We start from the raw sequence: 24,004 nt of genomic DNA, 5'->3' as shown, positions 1-24,004 counted from the left end.
GTTCTTCTAGATCACAAAACAGGGTGCCCCGAATAACATTTTTGTCAAGATGTTTTCTATGAAACTATATTCCAGTAACACTGGTGTCTTGAATATCTGATGAACAGAAGATCGATAATTTGGAGAAATCAATGCATGAATGAGTCATTAATTCTATTAATGTAAAAAAATCTGTTATTTTTGCTTCCAGCTCAAGTCACCCTAACTTTCTCACATCTAGGTGTATCCAATAATACCTTTCCTTTGTGTAATGATACGGTGGAGTACAAAGAGACGACCAACCAACCCGGATAATATGGGTTCACTAACACACGACGAACGCGTTGAAAGTTATTAAAGGAAATTAGCTGATGGTGACAATCGGGATTTTGAACGTCGTCGGCGCTGCCTGTATGCAAAAATGACTGTCCCGCACAGTTCCGATAAGTGATGAAGGAAATTGTATGCATTTGTGGCACCTCCCAGGAAACGCCACGCTGGATTGCCCTACCGGAAGGAGGATAATGGTATAACCCGCCAACCCGTCACGTTCCCCGGTTAAATGGATGGCTTAAGCGCCACTCCGTGAAGGAGACCACCCACCAGTTTAAGGTTTGCCCGGCCTGAGACTATCCAGAGGATAGGGTCAATGTTTCCCGAAATCGGGGAGGGAAGTGACTGGTTGTGTCAAAACCGTCGTACTTAGCGTGAGCGTATCGACGCCGCAAGACTCTAAATCACGTACGTGTAACTACCAGAATTGCTCCAACGACAATTAATCGTTCACAATAAGTTTTCATCACTGGCCCAGCTCTCCACAATCAAACGAATAAATCACGCTTTAGAATGGAAAGTTATCACGACTACAAATTGAAATTGATGATTCGTCCGCGAAAAGACATGGGAACCCCTCTCAGATGACTGACTGTTTGTCTACCTTTACGGGAATCTACTTCATCAAGTTCGAGACGAATAGCAGTATGCTGTACGCTATAATTTCTACATTCACACACATCAAGTATAACACGAAGCTTTAATACAGTCAAACAAAGAGCTTTATTACATCTCGTTTATTCCTTTGCCTAGGCCTTTCTTCTTCCCCTTTAACATATTGCTACACTATCGCATACTATCTAATCCCCATCAACCTACAGTGTATCGTGCGTGTTGTTTGTGCGTTACCCGTTCATTCACTCGCTGATCATGTACCAATCATTTAACGGAGGCAATTAAGTACTTGAAATTTATTGCCTCATGCGCATGGACGTTCACAGTACAAAATGCATGCAAATACTCACTACCTAGGTTTTACGTGGATGGTTGGATGGTGATGAGTCGGCGGCTGAGCACACAGAGCTGCTTGCGCACTACTCCGGCCCGATGTCGACGGCTTTACGTGTCGATCGTTGATGACTCTCTCACCTGGCGCGTGGTCTTACGCTTGAACGCGGCACATGCGTCCGTTCGTCGAACAATAGTTCTCGCTGCTGTCGGTTGGACGCTGATGGGTTGGATGAGCCTGCCTGTCTAGGGCGCGTAAAGGAACGTGACGCGGCCCTCTTCCGGCCACGTGTGCCCCGGGATTACCTCGACGCCGACGAGTGGGGTCAAAAGCGGTCTCTAATGGGATGGTGGTGTAACGGCAAATGGCTTCGCTGCCTCGCACCTAATTTAAAGAAACGCACACGCACTTTTGGTTGGGGACCTAACTAGGTTGCAATTATATCGCACTTTTACCTTTTCTAAACTAGTAACACGCACTGCCGCAACTTAGATCGAACAAATTACTGATTGACGATCAACTAGGGGAACAAAGGGGGAAAGTTAACACATCATACAAAAAGCTACCATGTCACAAACTAACATTTTAAATTACACCGCGACGCGAAACAAATACGGACCACTTTTGCCTCTTCCACTGATCGAATCGAAGTGATCGATTAGAGTTGGAAATTGCCTCAGATTAACTGCGAATCTGTAAAATAATCCCCGGTTGCCGTGATATTACCTGAAGATAATATCACGAACGCTAATTCTCGCAATTGGACATAAAAGATTTAGCGTGCATCGCGACATCTCTTTCTGACGGCTTTCAAACATCCAGTCAAATCATCTCCGATCTTGGAAGTAGAGTCCAAAGTCGAATAAGGAAGGTCAATGCATTTTGAATGGCGCATTTGCGGGTCGTTGTCCCTCTATTCAAGTTAATTTGCATAGCGAAATGACGCGCGGTTGGCTTGGGTCTCATGTTTAGCGTGTGTAACTGGTAATGGGAACTCACTTGATTAGCTTGTATGCCAGATGCAACCATTTCGAAGGCGTGAGGTGTGCGATTGTGTGGAGACTAACTTTAGGGATCTTATTAAGCAAAACGAACATTCATGCAATAGTTTCTAACTTATGAAATTCTATTATCGATTTTCCATGGGATTAAATTAAATAAGAAAACGTACTTGTTACATCATTCCCCACTAAAAATTACGAAAATTTGATTGGCATTGAAATGGAGATGACAATGACCAATCAAATTTTCGTAGGCCAAACAAACCATCTTAGAACAAAAGTTTTCGATTTTCGGGGTCATATATGTTCATTGCTAACTGAAGCTAGCTCCATCTCTATTTACAGTACAGGATCCATCACAGAACCTGTCTGCTACTGACCATCAGCGACACTTGTCTCCGGTCTCCAGCGAAAATCTACACACTCTTCTACTTTGACGATTGCTAATGAATGAAATTTTTTGGAAAGGTGGCCAAAAGTTGCTCGATATTTGGGAAACAGACATTATACTGACAACTATTATTCAAACGACCAGACACTTGTTGATAACCTCATTCATACACATTTAATTTACAAAATCACAACACATACCCGGCTTAAACTCCAGAGTAGTCGACAGTACTCTGAGCAAGCACACACTAATAACAGAAAATCATCTTCATACACCAGGACTAAGCCGATTTATCGAAGACGCTATCTACAAAAGTTTCCATCTACATGGACAATACCGACAAGTTCGTTGGTTTACTCAAGCCCAGCGCGTAGCGAGCAACGCGAGCAACTGACTCCCTTGTCACAATCAACTGTATCACGTTTCTGTTCGCTGCCACGGAAGTATATCCGCGATATTCGCTGACTGAAAACGTGACACGCAAATGGCTTCTTAAAAGAACTTTCTAACGCCAGGTCAATCTGACTGCGAAAGCTCTCCAAGAAAACTACATAATCACACAAATACCATCCAATCATTCATACCTTGCATACAATCTTTCAATACAGAATCCAGCTCATGCTAGAATCTGACATTCGCATCTTTACCTGTCTACCAAACACTCTATGTCATCAACGGGACTGTCAAAATCTACAACAACAAAACCGAACTGTGGATCGCGCACACGAGTTACGCGATACGGTGCAAATGTGAAGAAAATGGCAAATGTCGTGCGAAATGGAGAGAAGCTCGCCGTTATTACCTGGAAATCTATGAGGAGAGTAAACACAAAGTTGTTCCAATCCATTGGATGTAAGTTGGTATTTTTGTTTTGATTTCTTTGCAGGTGTGTATGCGATGAGTATCGGAAGGGTCCAACAACTGCAAGAAGGGTTATTTGACCTTGAACAAGCTGGGGACTACCACGAACAGGAGTTTGATGAATGGAATTACGAATTATGATCTATTGAACGCAGACTACCCTATCAACTACGAAGGAAGTGGAAAACGGGACATGATGATTTTGACAAACGACGATTGAGGGAAGGATATTCTTATTGGAAGATGGATGGATTCTTATTGGGATTTGAATGTGAAGGAAATGATGTAAACAACGAGAAAGCGACTGACGATTTTAATGCGACGAACATGACAGCAATGAACAAACTAACGTAATAATCATTCCACGGCAACAATCAGACTTAGCTAGAAAACGACCTTTACTAATAAATAATTAATATTTTAGGATATTTACAAAACTATTTACAAATCTACATCCACGGCCAATGCCGTGAGACTGACTATCGACGACGCAAAATTTCATTGACTGACGAAAGGACAAACATGACTACTGCTATTGAAACGTGAGTTTTGAGATAGTGCTTAATGCTTAGGGATAATTTAAGAGCTAGGGTAATGCGATTGGCTAAGATACTACTATTTACATTTATATTTACAATTCGCTGGACGCGTTTAGACTCCAATAGGATTTTGACTTGATACTCGCGTTAGGGTTTATGGAGTGATGTGATAGTTTTGCCCTTCATGGTGTTTTCAGTTTTGTTCATTGTGGTCACTTTCGATACATAGCTTGCTGAACTATGGTAATGTTTTTAGGTACAATCTCGGTTCCCTCAGCTCTGGTCCGTTTGGCACATTCCAAGAGCGAGTCCGTCGAGTATTGCCCGTAGAATGTTTGACCCCGAAGGTGTTTACTCGTCTTTAGGTTCATGGTTACTCACTAGGAGCTACATAGCTTAACAAACCGTGTAATCTTAAGATTGTATCAGACGAGGAAGCATCTTCTTCAAACTCGAAGCAAAGTAAACCCCAAGTCGCTTCCCCTGTAGGTCTTCCAATTCATAAGTGCTAGTCCCCAGCTTTTTCCGTACTACAGCCTGCTCGTATTTAGGTGCAAGTTTCTTGCAGAATCCTTTCCCTTTGTCAGACAAATCAAAGGTCCTTTTCAGTACCTTCTCACCTTCCACATATGTTGCACAATTTGAATTAGATCGTAGATTATACGTTTTTGCATGGCGTTGGTATGCTGATGCAAGATTTGCTTTAATGTCTTGGAACAGTTTTTCGCGTCGATCGGATTTCGTAACATCGTTATCGTCTGTCGAATCGTAGTTATCTCGTATCCGGCCGTATTCCCGGCCGTCCGACACCATGTTTCTGCCGAACACAATGAAGTATGGACTATACTTTGTGGATTCGTGAACTGCGTTGCGAATGGCGTTTGCTATTTCTTGTATATTATCCGCCCAGTGTTTATGCTCTTTCTTGAGCGTTGCTCTGATGGCCGTAGTAATGACGCGGTTCACCCGCTCGGTGTTGTTCACCTGGGGGTGGTACGCGGGTGTGAGCCAATGCGAAACATGATACGATTCCAAAAGCTTTTTAAATTGCTTTGATACGAATTGAGATCCGTTATCCGTTAGCACTACCTCGGGGACCCCAAAAAGCCGGAAGATTACATTTTCGACAAAATCTGCTAAAGAACTAGCCTTAGCCTCGCGAAATGTCTGTACCAGTACAAATTTGCTGAATACATCCGTGGCTACGAGTAGGCACGTGTGCCTGTTCTTCCCCGATGGCGGTAAAGGACCCACATAATCTAATGTCACGAACTGCCACGGGTACTCCACCGGTTTTTGCGCTCCCATCGGCGGTGTGGCATTCGTGTTGCTCGCTTTACTGGTCTGACAAATTAGACATTCTCTACAGATCCGCCTGATTTCAGTGTTCATTTTTGGCCAATAATAACGTTGTTTAATGGCCCCCAGTGTTTTATCATACCCAAAATGTGCTTTATCGTGAATTTGCTTAACGATGAGCTCTCTGTCCGAGGCGGGTGGAAGCTGTTTCCACGCAAATCGAGGATCGCTCATTCGGTTCGGTGTTTTAACATACCGAAAGATTATTCCGTCAATCACTCGGTAGTCCTGGTATTTCGCTGGGTTCAGTCTTATGTCATCTAGCATATCGTCATAATCCGGATCGGTTTGCGTAACTTGCAGAACATCTATCTCAATCGACCTAGATGATAATGTTACTTTTACCCTTCCGATACTCAAGGCTGATTTCATAGGCCTGAATCCTTAATGCCCACAACATAAGTTTTGCGTCACGTGATTCTGTACCGATGTTGGACAGCCACAACAAGCTGCTCGCGTCGGTGACAACACGGAACTTGGTACCTTCAATATAGTGTCGGAAGTGTTGAATAACTGACAGGACGCGGAGACACTCCTTCTCGACTGCTGTGTAAGGTCTCTGAGCTATGGCTTACTAATTACCCTAGTAGTTCCATTTTGCTCTTGTACCAGTGCGGCACCTATTGCCCTATCAGACGCATCCGATTCTATCGTGAATATTTTGCTGAAGTCCGGGTTGCCCAATATTGGTGCCGATGTTAAAATCGATTTTAGTTCGCGAAATGCGCTCTCAGCTTCATTGTTCCAAATAAACTTTTGTTTTCTTTCGTGAGGAGATCTGTTATTGGGGCTGTTACCCTACTATAATCCTTGACGAAGCGCTGGTAGAACCCAGCGAGGCCCATAAGTCTACGGATGTCCTCCTGAGTCTTAGGTCTTGCGTAATCCAACACCGGTTGGATCCTGCTACTGTCTATTGCTACTCCGTGCTCATTTAGCAAATAGCCTAGGTACATTACCTGTTTCCGGCAAAACCGGGACTTTTCCAAGGAAATCGTCAAACCAGCTTGTCGAAGTCTCTCCCCTACAATTCTCAAAAGACGCAAGTGCTCTTCCAGCGTTTCAGTGGCTATGACTATGTCGTCGAGATATACGAACACTCTCGGTTCTAAGTCAAAGCCGAGAGCCTTGTTCATCAATCGCGACATCGTAAATGGCGCATTGATCACTCCAAATGGTAGAACCTTAAAGCGATATACTCCTCCGATGTTCTAAAAGCTGTGAAGTTGCGACTTTTTCGTTTAACGGAATTTGAAAGTACGCATCTTTCAAGTCGATGACGGAGAAGTACTTGGCCTTACCGAGGCGACGAAAATGTCCTGTATGTTTCTCATAGGGTAAGAATCTTTGACCGTCAATTTGTTTATCTTCCTGGAATCTAGGCATACTCGGACCTTCCCATTTTTCTTTGGAACAGGTACTAGTGGATTGGTCCATTCGCTATAGCATTCCTCGATAGCGTCTAGCGACTTAAATCTCTCCACTTCCTTTCTTATCGCTTCCTGCATGTACGGTGAGCATTTGTACATAGCCGGATTACGCGGTGTTGCTCCTTCTTTCAACACAATTTCATGCTCAATCAAATGTGTTCTACCTAATTTTCCGGTGGATGTCAATTCGAATCCTTTGATCACCCTCAGCAACTGCTCCCTTTCGTCTGCACTCAATTCGTGTTCCGTTTCAACCGATTCTGGATCTGGAGCCGCCTCAGTTGGTCCCTCGAAAACCGGAATATCTAGAGTATCGTCTTCTTCTTCTTCCTTCGTTTCCGGTACCTGGTCGGTCGGCTCGATCGTAAAGCACATACTTTCGTTTTTCCGGTTCGGTACGGTTTCCAGATATTCTGGTCCTTTCCCCATATCGATCATTGGCTTGATCCCAAATGCGTCCCAGAAATCTGCTCCTAAAATAATGTCCCGTGAGATTTCCGGTACTACAATTGTAGGTATTACCTTCGTTACCCCTTGTACGTGAACGGCATGTTCACCAATCCACGACAAGCATAGTTTGAGCTGTCTGCCGTGGCCACCTGTATGGCCGCAGGTTGCAACTTCAACCCGAATTTCTCGATCAACTCCATTGAATTTAATATACTTATGCCGGCCCCTGAGTCTAGCAATCCCTCTGCTTCATGGTCGAAAATATTAACTTTAATGTGTGGACATCTTCCGATCTTAATTTTTATATGGTAGATTTGACGAAGAGGATCAAACGTTTGTTGGGGAATGGTTGTCGATTTAGGGATGCTTAATTCCCCTGACTTGCACCCCTTCCCAAGTTTCCCTGAGCCCCACTCTCTTGTGGCACTATCGGTCTCGCGCACCGCTCACAGCATCTAATCGTTCTCCCCATATTTCCACATCCATAGCAGAAGATGTTTCGTGGTCTTGGACATTGCCTCCAGCCGTGTCCTACTTCCTGACAGTTCCAGCAACTTATTCTTGCTGAACCTGTTTCGACGTTTCTTTGGTCATGTGGTATAATCCCGTTGTTTGAATGACCCGATCGTACGATGTTCTGTTGCCGCCCTCTGATGTGGTTCACCATTGTTTCTTGGAGTTCTTCATCCTCGCTGTCTTCTCGTGCTACTTCCACTTGGTTAATCGGTCGCCGAACGTAAGGTTCTGTTGTCGACTGATGTATCTGGTGATCGGCAGCGTCGATGCGGTAGTTCAAATCTATGAGGTGTTGTAGATCGTTTACGCGTACGATTGATATTTTTGATCGATAGTGCTGCCTCATGTTGTCCCATATGACCTCGAACTTCCGTCTTCGAGACAATGGTTTGGACAACATACGGTCGAGCTTCTCAATCTCGGAAACAAAGGCTATAAACGACTCCCTCGTTGCTGCTTCCGCTCCTGAATCTTTGATCGTATGCCTTGGTCCTTGTTGGGGTTTCCAAACCGATAGATAATGCCGTTCCTGAAGTCCTCCCATGTATTTAGTTCATCAACGTAAGTGAAGAACCAGTCAGAGGCAGACCCTTCCAGTAACATGTGGATGTCCCGAAGTAGTACATCTTCCACTACCCCTTCACGTTCCGCAAGTTTGGTGGCCTTATAAATAAAGTCTTCCACTGACGTCCCTCGCGACTCTCCCGAGAACCGGAGCTTCCATTTCTCCACTCGACCGTGTCCTCTATCTCTGCCTCTTTCTCGTTCACGACGTTGTTCTCTCGGTCCTCGCCGGTACTCCGTCGGTCGATTACTCCTACTGTTGTAACTGTACACGGATTCCTCATGACTGTCGCGTTCGCTCCGGTTGTTGGAGACTCCCATCTGAATTCTACCGCGTCGCGAATACTCTTCTTCTGAATCAGAGTTCGTTAATTCATCCGCATAATGCGTTGGCCGATGTTCTACCCAACTTGGTCGAAAGCTTCCATTGTTTGGATGCCTGGCCTGCCAAGAATGACTTGCATGACCTTTACCTCCTACGTCTGTACCATCGTTTCTATTTCTCGTTAATTCTGCCAGCATTCGCTTCATGTCTTCCCATTCCGAGCGTGGTATCATCACGGTTTCCTCTACCTTCGGCCCCTCCTCGACAGCTTTAGGGTTGCCCTTCCAGGTTTGCTTTAGGATTTACATTAGAAGCATCTGGTAAAATCGGAAAGTCCCACTCGATATTTCGAGCTATGTTACCGAAACCTTGGGACACGGCTTTGCTCTTCGATAGACTATGATCGACCAGACCCTCTGTTCCTCCCTCGGCACCTTGAATTATATTGTTGATTTGATCCTTAAAAGGAGACAATGACGGACCAAACTGATAGTACTGCATTATTTTCTCAATTTTAAGGCTAAGTTCCTCCGTTGTTTTTTCCTCTTCCGTCTCCGCAATACATCTTTTTACCCTATAATAATAATGGATTACTCTCGACTCATATTTTGCCTCCACCTTTTGGACAAAGCTTTCTCTAAATTATCTATTCTCGCACGAATATGTCCGGCTTCATCTTCTATTTTTAGATTTGATCTGTAATTCTTCCCTTCTCTCTGGTCAGATTTGAACAAAGTTCTCAAATGTCTTTGTTTCCCTTGTACATCGAGCTTAAAACTTCCTCTGGTTGATTACGGATCGACAACTCGTAGTCAATCTCTTCCTGGTTCAAATCTTCTGCCCTTGGCAAAGATCGATTCATATTGGTGAAAATTGTAATCTATTTCCAACCACAGAGGACAAATCAACAAACTTTCCACACAGCACTTAGAATTTGAATTAAAGTTGCGATTAAATAAATTTTCCAGGAAAGCTTACTTTTTTAAGCTCAACAAATAATAAATAAAACTTAGCAATAAATAATATAATGAATCAATTTAATTATAGTGTAGACTAAATTAAGTACATATATACATATACAAACAATTGTATTTAGGATTTAACTATGTATAATGTAATTATCAATAAATATGTCTGTTGAAACAGACAAAAAAAACATAACAAATAGTACAACGTAATAATATATACAATGACTGAGAAAATTCCAAGCAGTAATGAAAATTAAACTTGTCTTGTTCCCTTAGACCAATGTTTCAACCAAAGAAAAGTAGAGAAAATTCAAAAGTTTATGATACAATACACAGTTACACCAAAAGAGAAAAAGCCTTGTTTTGTTGGGCGCCAGTTATAACCCGCCAACCCGTCACGTTCCCGGTTAAATGGGTGGCTTAAGCGCCACTCCGTAAAGGAGACCACCCACCAGTTTAATGTTTGCCTGGCCTGAGACTATCCAGAGGATAGGGTCAATGTTTCCCGAAATCGGGGAGGGAAGTGACTGGTTGTGTCAAAACCGTCGTACTTAGCGTGAGCGTATCGACGCCGCAAGACTCTAAATCACGTACGTGCAACTACCAGAACCGCTCCAAAGACAATTAACCGTTCACAATAAGTTTTCATCACTGGCCCAGCTCTCCACAATCAAACGAATAAATCACGCTTTAGAATGGAAAGTTATCACGACTACAAATTGAAATTGATGATTCGTCCGCGAAAAGACATGGGAACCCCTCTCAGATGACTGACTGTTTGTCTACCTTTACGGGAATCTACTTCATCAAGTTCGAGACGAATAGCAGTATGCTGTACGCTATAATTTCTACATTCACACACATCAAGTATAACACGAAGCTTTAATACAGTCAAACAAAGAGCTTTATTACATCTCGTTTATTCCTTTGCCTAGGCCTTTCTTCTTCCCCCTTCCCCCCACATATTGCTACACTATCGCATACTATCTAATCCCCATCAACCTACAGTGTATCGTGCGTGTTGTTTGTGCGTTACCCGTTCATTCACTCGCTGATCATGTACCAATCATTTAACGGAGGCAATTAAGTACTTGAAATTTATTGCCTCATGCGCATGGACGTTCACAGTACAAAATGCATGCAAATACTCACTACCTAGGTTTTACGTGGATGGTTGGATGGTGATGAGTCGGCGGCTGAGCACACAGAGCTGCTTGCGCACTACTCCGGCCCGATGTCGACGGCTTTACGTGTCGATCGTTGATGACTCTCTCACCTGGCGCGTGGTCTTACGCTTGAACGCGGCACATGCGTCCGTTCGTCGAACAATAGTTCTCGCTGCTGTCGGTTGGACGCTGATGGGTTGGATGAGCCTGCCTGTCTAGGGCGCGTAAAAGGAACGTGACGCGGCCCTCTTCCGGCCACGTGTGCCCCGGGATTACCTCGACGCCGACGAGTGGGGTCAAAAGCGGTCTCTAATGGGATGGTGGTGTAACGGCAAATGGCTTCGCTGCCTCGCATCTAATTTAAAGAAACGCATACGCACTTTTAGTTGAAGACCTAACTAGGTTGCAATTATTTCACACTTTTACCTGTTCTATACTAGTAACACGCACTGCCGCAACTTAGATCGAACAAATTACTGATTGACGATCAACTAGGGAACAAAAGGGGAAAAGTTAACACATCATACAAAAAGCTACCATGTCACAAAATAACATTTTAATACGGACCACTTTTGCCTCTTCCACTGATCGAATCGAAGTGATCGATTAGAGTTGGAAATTGCCTCAGATTAACTGCGAATCTGGAAAATAATCCCCGTTTGCCGTGATAGAACCCGAAGATAATATCACGAACGCTAATTCTCGCAATTGGACATAAAAAGATTTTGCGGGCATCGCGACATCTCTTTCTGAAGGCTTTCAAAAATCCAGTCAAATTCTCTTCGGTCTTGGTAGTAGAGTTCAAAATCGAATAAGGAAGGTCAATGTATTTTGAACGGCGCATTTGCGGGTCGTTGTCCCTCTATTCAAGCTTAATTTGCATAGCGAAATGACGCGCGGTTGGCTTGGGTCTCATGTTTAGCGTGTGTAACTGGTAATGGGAACTCACTTGATTAGCTTGTATGCCAGATGCAACCATTTCGAAGGCGTGAGGTGTGCGATTGTGTGGAGACTAACTTTAGGGATCTTATTAAGCAAAACGAACATTCATGCAATAGTTTCTAACTTATGAAATTCTATTATCGATTTTCCATGGGATTAAATTAAATAAGAAAACGTACTTGTTACAATGGTTGGCTGTAATCTACTAAAGTGACGAAGTTCGATGTAGAGCAGGGAAGGATCAATCAGCGTTTTAAGTGAATTAAAACTTGAAACTTTTTTATATTTCGTAAGATTGACAGAAGACTGAGTGGTGTAAAGAAAGAAGACTAAACATTGTCATGTTGTAGAGCTGAGGTCGCTTTTTACGCGGCTTGTTCTTGGTTATTTTCAGCCTTTGGATTTATTAAAACATTGAATTGATCCTGCAAAAACCGAAAAGGTATTTAAAAAGATGTGGGAATTGAGGTAGACCGAGACATCGATAAAAACTAACCGTTTAAAAGAAGCCCTACTGTAAACTGTTTTATTCCTGCTCTCAAGAATTTAAAGTTTATGGTAAGTACTAATTTCGTCTCCATTAATGCCGCCAAAACGTTTACCACATCCACGACCAAATAAAAACACTGCATTAAATTATTCCCCAACGCCATTCCAACCAGAAATGGGCCAACTATTTTGGGCACCATCACAACCCACCGAATAGGACACAGCGAACGCATTCCAATTATATATTCATTCGGCACTTCAGTGGCGCATTTCCCGTCAGCTCATTTGTCGAGAGTAACTCCATCATGGAGCTGACTACCCGCGCGCAAGCAGTCCAGCCAGCACAGCATGCTCGCATGTTCGCCGGCTCTGAATGACGCCGGCGGCGACGACAACGTGCTATGTGCGAACAAAGAGTTTAGTTGCCCGCGACTTTAGCTGTCGAACCTAAGCAACGGCCTAATTGTTATGATAATGAAACGCGATTTGCCCCCACACTCTTTGAAATGTTGCTCCCGGAGATGGTGGATTAGATTATCATAAATATATCGTTACGGTTCACCACGCTTAGATACACTACCCGCCAAAAGTATGGAAGCGCAAAAATAAGTATTGCAACACCTACTTTGAATATTGCAACACCCCCAAAAAAGTTTAGCATCACTTCAGAACTCCCATATTCCCATCGGATCTTTTCCATTTAGAATAATGGGACCTTCAACAAAATTGTTCACGACGATAAGTGCATTAGGCCGGACGTTAATTTAGCTCCCTGGGTGCCTTGGCCACCGGGTGGACATCCGGATGCTCCGGATTCTGGAACACGTGTGAAGTCACAATTTAATAAATGCATTCATTCTAGCGAGATGCGGTTTTCATCATCTTTCGTAATCGCAATATGACAGGAAAATCAATGCTGACTGACGTTTGCTTGACCAGTTAGTGGTAGCCTCCCACTGATTCTCCGGGAGTTCCGGTACATCCGGTAAAGTGGTCAATTATTAATATTCGTCCCAGAAAGCTGCGATTTTTTCTAAACGGTTTGTGGAGGCATTGTGAGAGAAAAATCAATGAAAGCATCACTAATTGACCCCAGGTGGTCTCCCAGTATTCCTCCGGAAGATCCAGAATATCTGGTAAAGTGGTCAATTATTTAAATTCGTCCCAAAACGCTGCGATTTTTTCTAAACGGTTTGTGAAAGCATTGTCAGGGAAAAATCAATGAAAGCATAACTAATTGATCCCAGGTGGTCTCCCAGTATTCCTCCGGAAGATCCGGAAACATCCGGTAAAGTGGTCAATTATTTAAATTCGTCCCAGAAAGCTGCGAGTTTTTCTAAACGGTTTGTAGAAGCATTTTCAGAGAAAAATCAATGCAAGCATCACTAATTGAACCCAGGTTGTCTCCCAGTATTCCTCCGGAAGATCCGGAACATCCGGCAAAGTGGTCAATTATTAATATTCGTCCCAGAAAGCTGCGATTTTTTCTAAACGGTTTGTGGAAGCATTGTCAGAGAAAAATCAGAGCAAGCATCACTAATTGACCTTAAGTGGTTTCCCAGTGTTCTTCCGGAAGATCCGGAACATCCGGTAAAGTGGTAAATTTTTAAATTACGTCCCAGTAAGCTGCGAGTTTTTCTAAAACGTCTGTGGTAGCATTGTGAGAGCAAAATCAATGCAAGTACCACTCATTGACCAGTGGATAATCCAGTGAAGTGGTCATATTTAATGGTTTTATAATGCATCCCAGAAAACTGCGATTTTTCCTATACCGTTTGTACAGGCAAACCTCAATGAGTCGATAATGAAGACTCGTTTAAATATCGAGACGTGGAATAGAGAATCATTGAAAATCTGTTTGAAGGGACCATCACAGTAACCCAGAATATTTTTTTCAATATGGCATATTTTGCCTCCATGAGTCGATATCGAGTCATAGAACATCAACTCATAGAGGTTTGACTGTAATAGTAATGCCAGAGTGAAATCAATGCGAGCATCTCCCATTGACGCCTGGTGGCCACCTAGTAATCCTCCGGGAGCTTTAGAATATCCGGAGAAGTGGTAAATTTCTGTAATTCAACTCAGAAAGCTGCAACATTCTGAAAATCGCTTGTTGTAAAAATGTCAGAGCTAATTCAATATAACAACCAGTCGTTCTCCTCGGATGGTCCTCTAGAAGTTCTGGAACATTCGGTGAAGTGGTCCATTTTTTTAAATTCGTCTTACTAATCCTCCCTCGTAAGTTAAATGTAGCAATATGAAAGCAAAATTTCACTGAGTGGTCCTCAGGAATAGACCTGTGCGCCGCCACCATCAAAATGAATTGTATGAAAATTTACCACGTCCAAATATTTTTTACAACGTCCAAATATTTTGTAGGCAGTAGGATTATGGATTTCGAACTTTTTTCCAAAAGAGCATTAACAGTAAAGTCAAGTTCAGTTTTCCAGTTTCGTCTAACTCCTGTCAGAAATACATATTTTCCACCATGTTCATATGACATTTTTCCACTTCTAATGATGCAGAATATAATCTCATTTCCGATATAGTTTATAAATCGGAATCACCCAAAATTATTTCAAACAATTTTGTAAAAATTTCTTCAGATTCAAATCAGGAATATCTTCGAGAATTTCTTAAGAACGTTGTTAAAAAAATCCTTCAGGAATATCGTTATGAATTGTTTTAGGAACTCCTTCAGATATTCGCATAAAAATTCTATCGTAAAATCTTTCTGGAAGGGGAATTTCCCGGAGCTATTCCTGGATTTTTCTTGAGAATACCTTGAGAAATTTTTGGGGGAATTTCGAAACGAATCTATAAAGGGATATCTGGAACAATTCTCCACGTAATTTCCGCAGAAATTCCTGGTCATTTTTTGGCAGAATTCCTTGTGGAATACAAGCCCCTCCTTGTGGAAGAAAAAGTGGGAGCATTTCTGGGAGTATTTTCAGGTTAACTTCTTTATAATATTGCAAGAGTATTTCCTGAAAATAAATCGTGAACGGTTTTCTGGGTGATTTCTGGGGAATTCCTGAAAGAACTTCTAAAAAATTTCCAAACGGTTTTCTGGCGGAATGCGGAATGCGAAATTTCAGGAAAAATATCGGAGATCGGAGATAGGTGGGCTTAAAAGAATTCCATGTGTATTTAGAAACGAATTCAGAGGAAATTTCTGTATAGTTCTCAAAGTAATTTATGTAGAGATTTTGGGGGATTTCTGGAGTAGGTCCTAGTGGAACTTTCGGACTCCAGTGGAATTTCCGGAGGAATTCCTGCAAAAAATTTCAAGGGGATTTCTTGGAAGAACGGACGGAAAAACATTTGGAGGAATTCCTGGAGAAACTTCCGGTACACCTGAAAAACTCCCGGAGGTATTCCTGGAGGAAATTCTTGAGTAGTTCATGGAGGAACTTCTTAAGGAATTTTCCGGAGGAATTCGGAGGGACTTCTGGAGGAATTCCTAGAGGAACTTCTTGAGGAATTCCTAGAGGAACTTCTTGAGGAATTCCTGGAGAAACTTTCGGAAGCAGTCCTGGAAGGTGAAGGATCTTCCGGAAAAATTCCTGGAAAGAATTTCTGGAGGAACTTCCGAATGAATTTCTGGAGGAGCTTCCTGAGGAATTTCTGGAAGAGCTTCCGAAGGAATTCCTGGAGGAACTTCCGAAGGAATTCCTGGAGGAACTTCCGAAGGAATTCCTGGAGGAACTTCCGAAGGAATTCCTGGAGGAACTTCCGAAGGAATTCCTGGAGGAACTTCCGAAGGAATTCCTGGAGGAACTTCCGAAGAAATTCCGAAGTTCCTCCAGGAATTCCTTTGGAAGTTCCTCCAGGAATTTTCGAGTTCCTCCAGGAATTCCTTCGAAGTTCCTCCAGGAATTCTTCGGAAGTTCCTCAGGAATTCAGGAATTCCTCCAGGAATTCCTCCGGAAGTTCCTCCAGGAATTCCTCCGGAAGTTCCTCCAGGAATTCCTAGAGGAACTTCCGAAGGAATTCCTAGAGGAACTTCCGAAGGAATTCCTGGAGGAACTTCCAAAGGAATTCCTGGAGGAACTTCCGAAGGAATTCCTGGAGGAACTTCCAAAGGAATTCCTGGAGGAACTTCCGAAGGAATTCCTGGAGGAACTTCCGAAGGAATTCCTGGAGGAACATCCGAAGGAATTCCTGGAGGAACTTCCGAAGGAATTCCTGGAGGAACTTCCGAAGGAATTCCTGGAGGAACTTCCGAAGGAACTCCTGGAGGAACTTCCGAAGGAATTCCTGGAGGAACTTCCGAAGGAATTCCTGGAGGAACTTACGAAGGAATTCCTGGAGGAACTTCGAAGGAATTCCTGGAGGAACTTCCGAAGGAATTCCTGGAGGAACTTCCGAAGGAATTCCTGGAGGAACTTCCGAAGGAATTCCTGGAGGAACTTCCGAAGGAATTCCTGGAGGAACTTCCGAAGGAATTCCTGGAGGAACTTCCGAAGGAATTCCTGGAGGAACTTCCGAAGGAATTCCTGGAGGAACTTCCGAAGGAATTCCTGGAGGAACTTCCGAAGGAATTCCTGGAGGAACTTCCGAAGGAATTCCTGGAGGAACTTCCGAAGGAACTCCTAGAGGAACTTCCGAAGGAACTCCTAGAGGAACTTCCGAAGGAATTCCTAGAGGAACTTCCGAAGGAATTCCTGGAGGAACTTCTGAAGGAATTCCTGGAGGAACTTCCGAAGGAATTCCTGGAGGAACTTCCAAAGGAATTCCTGGAGGAACTTCCGAAGGAATTCCTGGAGGAACTTCCGAAGGAATTCCTGGAGGAACTTCCGAAGGAATTCCTGGAGGAACATCCGAAGGAATTCCTGGAGGAACTTCCGAAGGAATTCCTGGAGGAACTTCCGAAGGAACTCCTGGAGGAACTTCCGAAGGAATTCCTGGAGGAACTTCCGATGGAATTCCTGGAGGAACTTCCGAAGGAATTCCTGGAGGAACTTCCGAAGGAATTCCTGGATGAACTTCCGAAAGAATTCCTGGAGGAACTTCCGAATGAATTCCTGGAATTCCTGGGAGGTCTTCCGAAGGAATTCCTGGAAGGTCTTCCGAAGGAATTCCTGGAAAGTCTTTCGCAAGAATTCCTAGAAGGACTTCCGGAGGAATTCCTACAACTTTGCCACAATCGGCTTAGAAAAAGTCGCAGCTTTTTAGGACGAGATTCAAGAATTGGCCACTTCACCGGATGACCCGGATCTTCCGGAGGAACAATACGAGGCCACTTGGGATCAATTAGTGATGCTTGCATTGATTTTTCTCTGGCAATGCTCCCTCAAACCGTTTAGAAAAAGTCGCAGCTTCCTGGAGCGAATTTTAAAAATTGACCACTTCATCGGATGTTCCTGAATTTGCGGAGGACCATTGGGAGGCCATCTGGGGTCAATGAGTGATGCTTGCATTGATTTTGCTCTGATAATTCTGCCACAATCGGCTTTGAAAAAGTCGCAGCTTTCTGTGACGAATTTCAAAATTTAACCACTTTATCGGATGTTCCGAAACTCCCGGAGGACCACTGGGAGGACGCCAAGGGTCAAGCAAGCGTCAATCAGCATTGATTTTTCTGTCATATTGCGATTACGAAAGATGATGAACATTTGGCATGTCGCTAGAATGAATAGATGTATTAAGCGGTGACTTCACACGTGGTTCAGAATCCGGATAATCCGCGGTCTACCTGGTGGCCAGGGCACTCCAAAGAGCTAAATTGTCCTCTTTCGCAATGCACTTATCGCCGTAATAAATTTTGTAGAAGGTTCCACCATTCTAAATGTGAAGGATCCGACGATAAATCTTCACGAATATGTTAGTTCCGGAGTGATGCTAAACTTTTCGGAGTGTTGCAATATTCAAAGCAGGTGTTGCAATACTTATTTTTGCGCTTCCATACTTTTGGCGGGTAGTGTTTATGACGATATATATTTAAAATATCTGGCTCGCCGCTCCCGTTAATCCCAACTATTTTGGGCCAGATGCATCCTCTAGAAAGATGTTTTAACCTGCTAAATAACTTGACTGACTTTTATTGCAATGTTAGTAGCACTTCCCTTAAAAATAGTATTAAACGTGTACTAAATGTAAATGAAGACGAAAAAATAAAATAAAACAAAATAAAATTAAAATAAATAGGGTAGTGAGCTAATTCCCGTCGTAGTAGGTTGTGCTTGGTTTTCAAATCTAATTCATACGCCAGCCCAACTATTTACTCTAACTAAGTTGTATGTAACACGTATTTTAGAGTTCCTAGTTTTCATTGTGTACTATTAGCGCATTGAACAAATCATAGTTTATTGAGAATCGGCAATCAAAAATACCCTTCAAATTTTTCAAATTTGTCTTATGAAAATATGTTTACGTCCATGAGAATTTTCATTCGTCCAGTCTAAAACTCGATGGATTGCTGTCAAATAAATCTGTTGGTATTGGTGTGCGATTTCTACAAGTACACCAAATTAGTTTTTTATGCGGTATCATATCGTGTTAAATAAAAATAACATAAATTTAATTAATATTGGCCTGTTCTGAATATGATATGTGTACATTGTGAAACATTTAATAGAATATGTGTACAGAGGATGTTCGCGGTTATCCAAGAAATACCTGAAGTGGAGGTCTTCAGATCTACACGCGTAACCAATGATCTACAGGCCTGTTTTGTAAATGTAATGTTTCCATTGTAGTATATATAACAGAATCTGCGTATGGAAGACGTTCGCGGTTATCCAAGAAATACCTGAAGTGGAGGTCTTCAGATCTACACGCGTATCCAATGATCTACAGGCCTGTTTTGTAAATGTAATATACCCATTGTGGTACATATAACAGAATCTGCGTATGGAAGATCTTCACGATTATCCAAGAAATTCCTGAAGTGCAGGCCTTCAGATCTACACGTGTAACCAATGATGTACAGGCCTATTTTGTTAATGTAATGTACCCATTGTGGTACATATAACAGAATCTGCGTATGGAAGATCTTCACGGTTATCCAAGAAATCCCTGAAGTGAAGGCCTTCAGGTCTACACGCGTAACCAATGATCTACAGGCCTGTTTTGTAAATGTAATATACCCATTGTGGTACATATAACAGAATCTGCGTATGGAAGATCTTCACGGTTATCCAAGAAATTCCTGAAGTGAAGGCCTTCAGATCTACACGCGTAACCAATGATCTACAGGCCTATTTTGTTAATGTAATGTACCCATTGTGGTACATATAACAGAATCTGCGTATCGAAGACGTTCGTGGTTATCCAAGAAATACCTGAAGTGGAGGTCTTCAGATCTACACGCGTAGCCAATGATCTACAGGCATGTTTTGTAAATGTAATATATCCATTGTGGTACATATGATATAATCTCCGTATCGAAGACGTTCGCGGTTATCCAAGAAATACCCGAAGTGGAGGTCTTCAGATCTACGCGCGCATCCAATGATATACAGGCCTGCTTTGTAAATGCAATATACCCATTGTGGTACATATAACAGAATCTGCGTATGGAAGATCTTCACGGTTATCCAAGAAATTCCTGAAGTGAAGGCCTTCAGGTATACACCCGTAACCAATGATCTACAGGCCTGTTTTGTAAATGCAATATACCCATTGTGGTACATATAACAGAATCTGCGTATGGAAGATCTTCACGGTTATCCAAGAAATTCCTGAAGTGAAGGCCTTCAGGTCTACACGCGTAACCGATGATCTACAGGCCTGTTTTGTAAATGTAGTTTACCCATAGTAGTACATATAACAAAATCTGCGTATGGAAGACGTTCGCGGTTAACCAAGAAATACCGGCAGTGGAGGTCTTCAGATCTACACGCGTATCCAATGATCTACAGGCCTATTTTGTTAATGTAATGTACCCATTGTGGTACATATAACAGAATCTGCGTATCGAAGACGTTCGTGGTTATCCAAGAAATACCTGAAGTGGAGGTCTTCAGATCTACACGCGTATCCAATGATCTACAGGCCTGTTTTGTAAATGTAATATACCCATTGTGGTACATATAACAGAATCTGCGTATGGAAGATCTTCACGGTTATCCAAGAAATTCCTGAAGTGAAGGCCTTCAGGTCTACACGCGTAACCAATGATCTACAGGCCTGTTTTGTAAATGTAATATACCCATTGTGGTACATATAACAGAATCTGCGTATGGAAGATCTTCACGGTTATCCAAGAAATTCCTGAAGTGAAGGCCTTCAGATCTACACGCGTAACCAATGATCTACAGGCCTATTTTGTTAATGTAATGTACCCATTGTGGTACATATAACAGAATCTGCGTATCGAAGACGTTCGCGGTCATCCAAGAAATACCTGAAGTGGAGGTCTTCAGATCTACACGCGTAGCCAATGATCTACAGGCATGTTTTGTAAATGTAATATATCCATTGTGGTACATATGATATAATCTCCGTATGGAAGACGTTCGCGGTTATCCAAGAAATACCTGAAGTGGAGGTCTTCAGATCTACACGCGCATCCAATGATCTACAGGCCTGTTTTGTAAATGCAATATACCCATTGTGGTACATATAACAGAATCTGCGTATGGAAGATCTTCACGGTTATCCAAGAAATCCCTGAAGTGAAGGCCTTCAGGTATACACCCGTAACCAATGATCTACAGGCCTGTTTTGTAAATGCAATATACCCATTGTGGTACATATAACAGAATCTGCGTATGGAAGATCTTCACGGTTATCCAAGAAATTCCTGAAGTGAAGGCCTTCAGGTCTACACGCGTAACCGATGATCTACAGGCCTGTTTTGTAAATGTAGTTTACCCATAGTAGTACATATAACAAAATCTGCGTATGGAAGACGTTCGCGGTTAACCAAGAAATACCGGCAGTGGAGGTCTTCAGATCTACACGCGTATCCAATGATCTACAGGCCTATTTTGTTAATGTAATGTACCCATTGTGGTACATTTAACAGAATCTGCGTATCGAAGACGTTCGTGGTTATCCAAGAAATACCTGAAGTGGAGGTCTTCAGATCTACACGCGTATCCAATGATCTACAGGCCTGTTTTGTAAATGTAATAAACCCATTGTGGTACATATAACAGAATCTGCGTATGAACGATCTTCACGGTTATCCAAGAAATTCCTGAAGTGGAGGCCTTCAGGTCTACACGCGTAACCGATGATCTACAGGCCTGTTTTGTAAATGTAGTTTACCCATTGTAGTACATATAACAAAATCTGCGTATGGAAGACGTTCGCGGTTATCCAAGAAATACCGGAAGTGAAGGCCTTCAGATCTACACGCGTAACCAATGATCTACAGGCCTATTTTGTTAATGTAATGTACCCATTGTGGTACATATAACAGAATCTGCGTATCGAAGACGTTCGTGGTTATCCAAGAAATACCTGAAGTGGAGGTCTTCAGATCTACACGCGTATCCAATGATCTACAGGCCTGTTTTGTAAATGTAATATACCCATTGTGGTACATATAACAGAATCTGCGTATGGAAGATCTTCACGGTTATCCAAGAAATTCCTGAAGTGAAGGCCTTCAGGTCTACACGCGTAACCAATGATCTACAGGCCTGTTTTGTAAATGTAATATACCCATTGTGGTACATATAACAGAATCTGCGTATGGAAGATCTTCACGGTTATCCAAGAAATTCCTGAAGTGAAGGCCTTCAGATCTACACGCGTAACCAATGATCTACAGGCCTATTTTGTTAATGTAATGTACCCATTGTGGTACATATAACAGAATCTACGTATCGAAGACGTTCGTGGTTATCCAAGAAATACCTGAAGTGGAGGTCTTCAGATCCACACGCGTATCCAATGATCTACAGGCCTGTTTTGTAAATGCAATATACCCATTGTGGTACATATGATATAATCTCCGTATCGAAGACGTTCGCGGTTATCCAAGAAATACCTGAAGTGGAGGTCTTCAGATCTACACGCGTAACCAATGATCTACAGGCCTGCTTTGTAAATGCAATATACCCATTGTGGTACATATAACAGAATCTGCGTATGGAAGATCTTCACGGTTATCCAAGAAATTCCTGAAGTGAAGGCCTTCAGGTCTACACGCGTAACCAATGATCTACAGGCCTGTTTTGTAAATGTAATATACCCATTGTGGTACATATAACAGAATCTGTGTATGGAAGATCTTCACGGTTATCCAAGAAATTCCTGAAGTGAAGGCCTTCAGGTCTACACGCGTAACCAATGATCTACAGGCCTGTTTTGTAAATGCAATATACCCATTGTGGTACATATAACAGAATCTGCGTATGGAAGATCTTCACGGTTATCCAAGAAATTCCTGAAGTGAAGGCCTTCAGATCTACACGCGTAACCAATGATCTACAGGCCTATTTTGTTAATGTAATGTAGCCATTGTGGTACATATAACAGAATCTGCATATCGAAGACGTTCGTGGTTATCCAAGAAATACCTGAAGTGGAGGTCTTCAGATCTACACGCGTATCCAATGATCTACAGGCCTGTTTTGTAAATGTAATATACCCATTGTGGTACATATAACAGAATCTGCGTATGGACGATCTTCACGGTTATCCAAGAAATTCCTGAAGTGAAGGCCTTCAGGTCTACACGCGTAACCGATGATCTACAGGCCTGTTTTGTAAATGTAGTTTACCCATTGTAGTACATATAACAGAATCTGCGTATCGAAGACGTTCGCGGTTATCCAAGAAATACCTGAAGTGGAGGTCTTCAGATCTACACGCGTAACCAATGATCTACAGGCCTGTTTTGTAAATGTAATATATCCATTGTGGTACATATGATATAATCTCCGTATCGAAGACGTTCGCGGTTATCCAAGAAATACCTGAAGTGGAGGTCTTCAGATCTACACGCGTAACCAATGATCTACAGGCCTGCTTTGTAAATGTAATGTACCTATTGTAGTACATATAACAAAATCTGCGTATGGAAGACGTTCGCGGTTATCCAAGAAATACCGGAAGTGAAGGCCTTCAGATCTACACGCGTAACCAATGATCTACAGGCCTGTTTTGTAAATGCAATATACCCATAGTGGTACCTATGATAGAATCTGCGTATGGAAGATCTTCACGGTTATCAAGAAAAACCTGAAGTGGAGGCCTTCAGATCCACACGCGTAACCAATGATCTACAGGCCTGTTTTGTAAATGCAATATACCCATTGTGGTACATATAATAAAATCTGCGTATGGAAGATCTTCACGGTTATCCACAAAATACCTGAAGTGAAGGCCTTCAGGTCTACACGCGTAACCAATGATCTACAGGCTTGTTTTTTAAATGTTATGTACCCATTGTAGTACATATAACAGAATCTGCGTATGGAAGACGTTTGCGGTTATCCAAGAAATACCTGAAGTGGAGGCCTTCAGATCTACATGCATAACCAATGATCTACAAGATGGTTTTGTAAATGTAAGGTCCCTTTAATATCGACTCATGGAGGTTTCACAGTAACAGAATCTGCGTATGAAAGCCGTTCGCGGATATCCAAGAAATACCTGAAGTGGATCATTTCAGATCGACACGCGTAAATAACGATCTAAAGGCCTGTTTTGAATATATAATGTACCCATTATTTTTGCCTTTCTCGTACAACAAAGTTGTACCGAAAGGCTATCATTTCACTCCAAGAACGAACTTTTTATAGAAGGCCCGGAGACCCATAGTGTTATATACCAATC

General features: G+C 42.5%; 2 protein-coding genes across 9 annotated transcripts in view; both read right to left on the bottom strand.

The window, feature by feature from the left end:
• The window catches only part of LOC134205857 (proton channel OtopLc), a 235,334-nt gene that overhangs the window by 109,970 nt on the left and 101,360 nt on the right, over positions 1-24,004 (bottom strand). Inside the window, exon 1 of one of the 8 annotated variants that reach the window (XM_062681509.1) lies at positions 1,278-1,500. The exons of the other annotated variants lie outside the window; for them this stretch is intronic. The gene's annotated coding sequence lies outside the window, so the exon portion shown is untranslated. Of the gene's footprint in view, positions 1-1,277; positions 1,501-24,004 lie in introns of those variants that run through there. 8 annotated transcript variants of the gene reach the window in all.
• LOC134207072 (uncharacterized) lies at positions 6,123-8,154 on the bottom strand. Its single transcript, XM_062682797.1, has 3 exons — positions 7,863-8,154; positions 6,801-7,315; positions 6,123-6,623 (listed from the first exon to the last, which is right to left on the bottom strand). The coding sequence occupies exons 1-3, from the start codon at positions 8,152-8,154 to the stop codon at positions 6,123-6,125; spliced, it is 1,308 nt and encodes a 435-aa protein (XP_062538781.1).

Source organism: Armigeres subalbatus, chromosome 1, assembly GCF_024139115.2.
Source record: "Armigeres subalbatus isolate Guangzhou_Male chromosome 1, GZ_Asu_2, whole genome shotgun sequence".
NCBI classification, from domain to species: Eukaryota; Metazoa; Arthropoda; class Insecta; order Diptera; family Culicidae; genus Armigeres; species Armigeres subalbatus.
The sequence above is the reverse complement of the archived record's forward strand: the minus strand, read 5'-3'. Positions and strand labels throughout refer to the sequence as shown.